Source organism: Humulus lupulus, chromosome 8 (genome assembly GCF_963169125.1).
Source record: "Humulus lupulus chromosome 8, drHumLupu1.1, whole genome shotgun sequence".
NCBI classification, from domain to species: domain Eukaryota; kingdom Viridiplantae; phylum Streptophyta; class Magnoliopsida; order Rosales; family Cannabaceae; genus Humulus; species Humulus lupulus.
This window is the reverse complement of record NC_084800.1, coordinates 3,801,064-3,810,835: the sequence shown is the minus strand read 5'-3', so window position 1 is coordinate 3,810,835 and position 9,772 is coordinate 3,801,064. Positions and strand designations below refer to the sequence as shown.

At 35.7% G+C, this 9,772-nt stretch overlaps 2 protein-coding genes across 2 annotated transcripts; both read right to left on the bottom strand.

The window, feature by feature from the left end:
- Window positions 1-242: 242 nt before the first annotated feature.
- Window positions 243-2,299, bottom strand: LOC133793700 (G-type lectin S-receptor-like serine/threonine-protein kinase At1g61440). The gene is made up of 2 exons (XM_062230998.1): window positions 2,288-2,299; window positions 243-1,532 (listed from the first exon to the last, which is right to left on the bottom strand). The coding sequence occupies exons 1-2, from the start codon at window positions 2,297-2,299 to the stop codon at window positions 243-245; spliced, it is 1,302 nt and encodes a 433-aa protein (XP_062086982.1).
- A 694-nt stretch (window positions 2,300-2,993) lies between these two features.
- LOC133793698 (G-type lectin S-receptor-like serine/threonine-protein kinase At1g61440) lies at window positions 2,994-6,179 on the bottom strand. The gene is made up of 8 exons (XM_062230996.1): window positions 4,908-6,179; window positions 4,684-4,789; window positions 4,398-4,597; window positions 4,090-4,300; window positions 3,652-3,889; window positions 3,419-3,569; window positions 3,210-3,290; window positions 2,994-3,170 (listed from the first exon to the last, which is right to left on the bottom strand). The coding sequence occupies exons 1-8, from the start codon at window positions 6,177-6,179 to the stop codon at window positions 2,994-2,996; spliced, it is 2,436 nt and encodes an 811-aa protein (XP_062086980.1).
- Between the last annotated feature and the right edge of the window lie 3,593 nt (window positions 6,180-9,772).

Here is a 9,772-nt window from a genome sequence, read left to right as displayed (position 1 = left end):
TAAATTCGGAACATCGTTCACACACTATTTCCACCAAATTCACACATGGTTCACACTAACTTCACTTCATACATGGTTCACACTAAATTCACACCACAATTACACATGGTTCACACCAATTTTACACATAGTTCACATTAAATTCACTCATTATTCACACCAAATTAAAACATGACTCAAATAATTAGAACAAGGTTAGAAATTTAACCAAAGTCCGAACCTTACCTTCTTCTAACATGTTTTCAATATCTAGCAATTGTCACATTATTACTCTCACCTAGTTCTGCATGTGCAAGACGAAGGAAAAGATCCTCTCCACCAAAGGTAAACCCCTGTATGTCCATAAGGCCTTCTGACCAAACCAAACACCCTATTCCGTCTACAAATGCAGAAGCTACGCAAGAACAATTATTCAGGCACCACTTTTTGCAGTTATCACCATCAACAGAAATTCCAAGCTCCACAAAATCATACAAGTCCGGAAGTTTCACATTACTAATCTTCCAAAACCCGTCCATTTTACCTTCTTGTGATGCTAAGCCACTCCTGTTTTTTCCACAATAGTGTAATTTGTTCCGCCTCAGACACCCTCCTCCTGTCCAGTTTCCTTTGCTCCATTCTTCAAAAGATTTTGGTTCAAAACCTTTCCCACACTTGCAAATTGAAGACTCAAATGATTTGCATGCACCAAAAGGTCCACACACGCCATATATGTCACAGTGAGTCTTTGGTGCCTCCCAATTAGTAAACCAGTCATGTCCTCTGCCTTTGAGCATAATTTTTAGAACACCCTCAGATGAGAGCACCAAAGTTAAGAAAGTGGAACTGTTGTACCAATTCAAATATAGATATGTCGATCCCATGTCTACATCTTCTAAGATATTGAATGGACTTCGAAAAAATGTATTCATATCTGGTACGCCGGTGAATTTGGATTTATCCCATGGTCCACTTCTCCAATATGGAGTTGTACCGTTTATCCAAATGAAAGCTTCTGGTGGTCTCTGTGGAGCAAGTCCAACAACAAAGTTTCCATGTGAAGGATCACTAGTGTCATTCTTCCAAGAAGTGAGGACACAACGCTCTCCAGTTTTGACATTGAAACCAGCCTTAGCACCAGGCAAGAAGGCATTGACAGGGTGCTGGAAGCTATGCCATAACTCTTCCCCTGACGAGCCATCTTTGATGACCAAGTCACCATTATCCAATAATACTGCAATCGAATTATTAGTTGATGAGAGGTTGACTTTTGTTGACCAGAGTGAGCTGTTTTTTCCATCCAAAAGCTCCAGATTCCCCCTTCTGCCAATAATTACATTTGCAGGAAAATGTGTAGCTTTTACCGGTTTCTCTCTGTTGGCCACCCATACAACTTTAGTAGTTGACATTTGCTTATACCAAAGACCTATGTATAGATTTGCTGAGTTATTGAGACTAAAGAAGCCTAGCTCAAATATTTGGCTTGGGGAGACTAGAGTTTGGCCTTGTGATAAAGCTTGAAATGTGCTTATGTTATAAATTGCATAGCAATACTTCCACGGATACAAGTGAAACGATAGCAACACAGAAAAAACTAAACAAACTCTAATTGTTTTCACCCATTTGATCTCCCACAACGAAGGATTTTAGTGAAGATAAAGATAGCAATACAATCTTCTATACTTATATATGTATAACCAACTGATTTAGACATGGAAATTTGTATAATTTATTGGCGCCAAGGGCCTTACCACACTATCTGGTGTAACGTTTCCTAACTATTTTTGTTTTAGGAAGTTTGAAGTTTTCAAGGATACATACTGGTTAGAGTTTACCAACAACTAATCAGCTGATAATGATATGGTTTAAAAAAGAAATATGCCTGTGTTAATTTTGAAGTTTGAACTCCTTAAATTATTATATACGAGCCAATGATATATAGCGAATTTTAAACAATAACTTAACATTCTTGGCTAGGATACTTTCGAGTTAATTAGAGTTAAACTATTTGGGATATATGACAACGACATTTACAATATTACTTCTTATAGAAAATTATCATAAAATGATCTTAAATATAGCATTATCCGTTCAATTTTTTCTAATACAACATGAATTTTCTTTTCTCTACCTAACATAATTATACTTTAACTTCCTTATGATCAGACTAGCCAACATTTTTATATATGATTTAATATAACATGTTGACGGAGTATATTCACACATAATTTAATGGAGGGGAAAATATAAAAAATAGTTATTGTCCTTATTTGTGTACTTTCCCTTTTCTTGTGGAGATTTTCCTCACCTGGTTCTTCATGTGCAAGACGAAAGAAAAAGTCTTCTCCCTCAAAGGAATTCCCCATGAATCACATTTTACTTTGCTCCACTTTTTCAGAGAGTGTTGTTGTTTGGTACTTTAACGTACCCACCACTACACGAGGTGACACTTCATAATTAAGTAGTTGTACTTATAATATTTATTAAATTCAAATAAGTAAGACTCGATATTGAATTACACCAATAAAGATATACACCTCTTTGTGGTGTTGGCCACCACCGGTACCCTTAGCACTTCTCATTTTTCACATGAATTTCCTTAACAAAGTGCAGTATTTAGAGGCTTTGAGTACCCCGAAAGTAACAGAAACTCCATATAGATCGCAATGAGAAAAATAGACGAATGATGCAAAAATATTTCACATTAGGGTTTCAAATTTTATTTTGTTTTGGTTCTCTGTTTCGCTTTTATTAGAAACATTTGGTGCAGTTTCATTTTTTAAAAACATTTTCTTTTCCAAATCTAGAATGTAGTATTAAAAAAATTATTGAACAAATAAAATATTAAACTACATGAGTGATTTTTTTTTCTCCAAAATAACTTTTACATGTGTATCTGTTGAGTTGGCGAGTGTATAGGTAGAAGTCGCACAACTTTTGCCGACGATCTTTCGGTCGGCCACAAACGCCGGGATAGCCTTTCGGTAAAAGTTATCTCAGTGACATAGTTGACTTCATCGCCCTTCAACTAAGGAGATGGTGGCTTCATCCACAGAGCACGTACTACTAGGCATTTGTGGTCTTGGTGAGCTTTGAACAGTAAAGACAGGTTGTATAGGGTTGGGGCAATGAGTTTCATTACTTAGCATTAGCACTACATCTGGCATGGTGGGTCTATCTTCGGCATGGTCCTGTACGCACAAAAGCCCAACATGTATGCATCTCATTACTTCTGATGAACTACACAAGTCTCCCAATATTGCTTCATCTACCAATTCCATTGCTCTGCATTCACTCCATAATTGCCATGCCTATATATGTATATACATGTATATTATATATTAGTCTTCATAAGGATAATACATATATATATATATATATGTGTGTGTGTGTGTCATATATTCTGAAGATTTAATGGGGGAAAAAAGAATGAACTCACATAAGAAACAAGGCTTCGGTGGTGCTCATCATAATAGAAGCTTGTGTTCTTTCTACCACTAATTATCTCCAATATCAAGATACCAAAGCTAAAGACATCGGATTTCTCAGAGAACACTCCACTCATAGCATATTCTGGAGACATATAGCCTCTGCACTTAATTGAAGCAAAAATATATTAATCACGATTCATTAAAAGTTGTACTAAACTAAAAAATTTCTTGTATTACTTACAATGTTCCGACAACTCTGTGAGTATTTGCTTCATCTAATGATCTCTGGAAAATGCGTGCGAGTCCAAAATCTGATATTTTTGGGTTCATATCCTCATCCAAGAGAATATTGCTGACTTTCAGATCACGGTGTATTATCCTTAAAAAAGAATCGCGATGGAGATATACGAGACCTCGAGCAACACAATGAATGATGTTAAAGCGTGTACCCCACTTGAGTTGTTCTCTTTTTCTTGCATCTGATGATGATAACCAACTAAATCAAAATCCATTGTAGTGATGTATATTTATAGAGTAAATGTTAGTTATGTAGTTCCATAGTAATCGACCTTGTTTTATCAAAAATTCTTTTAAAAGCTTTACAGATGGAGAAAAGTTCAGTGAGATTTAGAATTTATGACAAAATATAGCAAGAAAATTTTGGTCAAGAAAAACAAACCAAAAATAAAAGTATCCAAACTCTTGTTGGGCATGAACTCATAGATTAGCAATTTCTCCTCATTCTCGATGCAGCAACCCATGAGCCGAACAAGGTTTCTGTGTTGGAGCTTTGAGATTAGTATGGTTTCATTCTTGAACTCTTCAATTCCTTGTCCTGAGCTACTTGAGAGTCTTTTCACTGCGATTTCCCTTCCATCTTGCAATTTTCCCTACAAGTTTTTCACATATTTTTCTTTCCATGAATCATGTTTTTCACTAGAAACGCATTTGGTTCTCTCGTTATAAAATTAAGAGGCAAGTAATGACCTTATATACAGTTCCAAATCCTCCTTCCCCGAGTTTGTTTGATATGCTAAAGTAGTTAGTAGCAGCTAAAATGGTATCGAAGTCAAAAAAAGGAAGCTGGGGTTCCTGCAGCTGAGTCGAAAATTGAAGAACGTTTCTTGGATTGTCTGGTGGCTTAACCAAACTGATTAAGTGCTTTGCGGCCTTCTTACTTTTGTTTACTGTGTATTTTCAAGTCAGAAAATAATCTTATATTTGAGAACAATTGAAATAGGTAGGAGTTCAAAGCAGTTCTTTTTATAGTTACCATTTTGATTAGCTCTCCATCTGCAAAAACAAATTAGTACAATGATGCCTAATAACATTGCACCAGCAGAAATAGTTGCAAGGCTAATAATTTTCTTCTTACTTATCTGTCCTCCATCTGAAAAGATTATTTACAAGAATATACATAAAGTACACAAGTATGAGAAAAGAAAAAAAAAACAATAATAAATCTTATTAAAGAATTTCTTTTGTAAATTTATCTGCATCCTCACCAAGTTCTGCATTTGCAAGGCGAAGAAAAAAATCTTGTCCACCAGAGGAAAACTCCTGAATATCAAGCAGAGGACTTTTAGTCGACCAAATCAAACACCCTATTCCGTAAGCAGAGGCATAAGCTAAGCAAGAACAATTATTCAGGCACCATAATTGGCAATCATCAACACCCTCAACGTCCAAATATTCATAAAAATCTGGAAGTTTTGTCATTCCCATCTTAAGAAAACCGTCTGTTTTTCCTCCTTGTGACGATGAAGATGTTGCGTTCTGCAGACATAGTAATTTAGTTTGCCTTACACACCCTCCTGTCCAATTTCCCTGGCTCCATTCTTCATATGATTTTGGTTCAAATCCTTTCAAACACTTACAAATAGGAGATTCTGATATATTGCATACCCCAAAAGGTCCACAAACGCCATAAAGGCCACATCGAGTATCTGGTTTTTGCCATTCAGTTTCCCAAATATTACTTCCTCTCTGTTTCACTTCAGACTTCAAAACACCATGCGACGAAATATAGTATTTCAAGACAGCAGAGCCGTTGTACCAGTCCATAAAATACATATAAGTTGTTCCATTATGAAAATCTTCCACGAGTTGATACTTACTTCGGTATGATCTATCCATGTTTGGAGAACCAACGTACTTAGATTTATCCAAGGGTCCACTTCTCCAATAGGGGGTTGACCTATTAATCCAGATGAAGGCTTGGGGTGGATCCTGGTGGGAAATTGCATAAGAGAAACTGCCAGGAGATGGATCACTTTCATTTCTCCACGAGGTCAAGCCAAAACTCTCCCCTGTTTTAACATTATAACCCAGCACTGACCCGGATAAGAAAGTGTCCCCAGGATGTTTAAAGCTCTCCCATAAATTTTCTCCGGATATGCCATCTCTGAGGACCAAGTTTCCATTGTCTAGGAGAAGAGCAATAGAACTATTGTTTGAAGGGACGACAACATTGGTTGACCAGAGAGAGTTGAGGTTTCCATCCAAAAGCTCTAAGTTTCCACTTCTGGCAATGTTTAGAGTTGCTGAAGTGTCTGTAGCTGCGAGCGGATTCTCTCTGTTAGCCACCCATACAACTGTAAGTGGAGAAATTCCCTTGTACCAAATACCCACGTATTGATTTTTAGACTTATCACTAGGACTGAAAAATCCAAACTCGAATTTTAGGTTGGGGGATATTAGAGTTTGTCCTTGAGACAATAATTCTGATGGAGTTATGTTAGAAATTGCATAGGAAAACTCCAATGGCATCGAGTAGAAGAATAAGAAAAGTATATGAAAAACTAGAGGAATCTGGTCTCTATTGTTCGCTCCCATATGGCCTGTCAAGAAGAGTATTAGTGTATGTGATACTGATCTATCTAGTAGAAGAATAAGTTGTGTGAACTGATGTGTAAAAACAGAGTTTTTAAGACTAGAGCTTTAACCAAGTCCATAAGCAATTTAAATTTCTACTGAAGTTGAAATTTTCAATACCCGTTCCTTATCATAACTGTCATCGATGATCGATCGTTGATGTTGTTATTTAAATTTGTAATATTTTATGCATGGGATTGATATTGAGGTTAGACTTTGTTACACTAGTGACATACAAAACAAACAAGTCACCCTATATATGCTTCAAAATTCCTTTCCACTTGCTCTTTTATAATTGTGGTCTTTAAGAAATTCATAGATTTGATATGAAACGTTGATTATTATACGAGCACAACTTTCATGAAGTTAAAACAAAACACACATACACATGCATACAAATTTATATATATATATATATATATATATATTTATAAAGATATGACTCGACTGTTTCAATTTGATCCAACACAATTATAATAATTTGAAAGAAGATTTCGGTGGTAATTGCGGACTTCGTATTGTTTGTGGTATAAGAAATATCTTGCGCACTCTTCAAACTTTGACACGTAGGCATGTAAATGGGGCGGCCCCGCTCCCGCCCCGCAAACATTTTGCTCCGCCCCGGCTTAATCGGGGCGGGTCTGCCCCGCCCATTTAGCTTTTATTTTTTTATAAACATTAAATTATAATTTTAGAATTTTCCCAAAGTTTAAATATTATTTTTTATTATAATTTTTATATTTTATACTTGGTATCAACTACATCATCAAAAATTATATTTTATTTTTTTATTTTAAAATTTACAAAATAAATATAAGAATAATGATGAATTATATAAAACATATTTTTCAATATTTATAATTCTTTCTAGTCTATATAGAATTAAAAATATTCTAAACTACATATAAAATGTTAATTTTACGTACTATGTATATAAATAGTATGAAAAAATTGGATTAGAGTATAGAAAAAAAAAATGAAGCGGGGCGGGGCCCGCCTCGAATTCCGCCCCGTTTTAACCGGGGCAAAGATGCCCTGTTGGGTCGGGGCCCCGCCCCGCCCCGCCCCGCCTCACTGCCCCATTTTCCCATTTCGCCTCAAATTGATAGCCAGTACAATTTCTCAGTGAAAGTAACCATGTAATATTGTTTTGTTGTTATCACTTAAGATGTTACATACAAGATTCTGTGAAATATTCAACAAAAAGAAATAAGACAAATATAAGAAAATGTGGTTGCAAAATCTTGTTTTTTATATTAAAGTCATAATATGAATAAGATTAAAATAAGCGACTAAACTAGCCTTATAATAAGCTAATAATAATTACTTTAGTAGATTCTTCCTGTTATGCCTTTCATGCATACACTAATATGAATCTTCCTGCACATGCATCTTATTGATTTTGATGATAAGCCATGTGTTAAAAGTCATTACCGATTCTAGACTGTGTTAGAAAATAGTATGTGGGAATTTTGTACTAAACAGAACCAAATAAACAACTAAAACACAACAAGCTAATAAGCAAGAGCACAATCAAATGCAAGATTAGAAAATAAAGAACTTAACAATGCAGAAAACAGTAAATAACACCAATGATTATACTGGTTCAAGACCAATAGATCGATGTGATCTATGGCTCTAATCCAGTTTTGGAACACCACCAACTTCCTCTTTATTGATAAGAACAACTTCTTGGTACAATACAGTCAAGTAGATTCAACTCTCTTGGATCCTCTCAAAGTGATTGTCTTTCTCTCAAGAATACTCAGACACGAGCTTGCATATTCATCAACATATGCAGCTCATTACAAAACCCAAGAACCCCAATCTCACTCTTTACTCTGTACCAAAACTCTCTCTCTTCCTTGCTCTTTTTCTGTATCTGAAAGTGGGTTTTGTGTATCTGAAAGTGGGTTTGCTACTCTAATGATTATTTCAAATTACTTACAGTAATTAAAGAACCTTATACTCAATGAACTCAATTACTGATCAAACATGAAACACTTGTAATCTTTCAAGAAGATTTATTATAGATCTGAAATCTTTCAAACAAAGTTTATAAAAACAACTTACAAAAAGAAATACAGAATATAGATTGAATGCACACTCCAATCAATCTATGTACACCAATTAGTAACCAATCAAGATCTACAGCAAAAACTTGACAGAGAACTTTCTTTGAACTCCCTTCAAAGAATCGACTGAACTCGCTTCAGTGAATGCCTGTACCAAGCTTTAGCTGCTCCTCTTCAAAAGCCCAAGTAGATCACCAGCTTCTTCTCCACACTTATCTCTGCACCACAAAGAAAAGTCCAAGAAACAAGATCTACAATATCTAGGGTTTTTTTCTCCAAGAGTTAGTTCCTCTGTTTAGCACAATGATCTATATATAGAAATGACATAATCAAGTGACAACAGCTTGTCACTTGTGGACTGCCAGCTGGAAAAGATCATTATTATTTTAAGTAACAACTAACCTGTCAAAACAATGTTAACCCTTTAATATTGAGATAAGACAGATCGAAACCTAGACAAAACAAGATGCATAATTTTTGACAACAAACAGCAAGAACTAAAAATTAACATTAACAATCTCCCCCTTTGACAAAAATTATGATCAGTGCAGAAATAGAGTTAGTAAAACAGCCACAAAACACAAAACAAAAAAAAAAACAAAACAAAGATTACACCACCAACTTTTCAAACACAACCATACCCTTCAAAGACATATACCCAACAGTATCCAAAAGTCTGCACAGAAAAACTAAACAACAACTGAAAATATTAAAACATCTCCCCCTCAGTGATCATAATTGCAGCCCATTTTACTGAGACGAAGGTCTCTCTAGAAACTCCCCCTGCACAGATGCGCCTGGAACAATGGACTCCCCCTGAGATGAAGCACGAATTTGAGCCAACTGAGCCAAAACCCTCCTCTCAAATTGCAATGAGCGTTGTCTATCCTTTTTGTAAGTAGTCACAAAATCATTGAAACTTGCACGAAACTAATGCATATAGTCAAACAGCATAAACCGCCAGCCAGAGGTTGGAAAACCAGGCAGCACATGGTCAACAGCAAACATAAATCGAGCCAGTGAAGTACCAACAGTAGACTTGTGAGTATTAGACAACCAATTTGTGAGAGCAACCCGAAAAAGAAGTCTATAAAATGATGTAAGTGCAGTAGCAAGAATGGCACCCTTACTATCAGGCCATTTAAAATCAGGAATACCAGTTAACTCAGCAGCAACCAAGTTTAAGTCAGGGGAAAAATCAGAGCAAAAAACAGGAGATTTAACCACATGCAAATTCAGAACTTTAGCAATAGTAGATGGAGAAAAACGAAACCACTTGCCCCGACAAAACACTTTAAACTGATTGGGATTAGAAGATTCCAAAATATGTTTGTCAATATTAGAATAAATTTCCCGAACAAGATTCTGAGATGGCATGAGTAGATTAGAGACCGAATTAATCCAACCCCTAGA

What these genes read in the sequence shown, in the direction of transcription:
- LOC133793698 (XM_062230996.1), bottom strand. Translation starts at nt 6,179, where the DNA reads ATGCCATTGGAGTTTTCCTATGCAATTTCTAACATAACTCCATCAGAA. An exon ending in GATTTGGAACTGTATATAAG is followed by an intron (nt 4,301 to 4,397) that starts GTCATTACTTGC and finishes AAAAACTTGTAG; the next exon opens with GGAAAATTGCAAGATGGAAG. An exon ending in ACTTGTGTAGTTCATCAGAA is followed by an intron (nt 3,171 to 3,209) that starts GTAATGAGATGC and finishes TTGTGCGTACAG; the next exon opens with GACCATGCCGAAGATAGACC.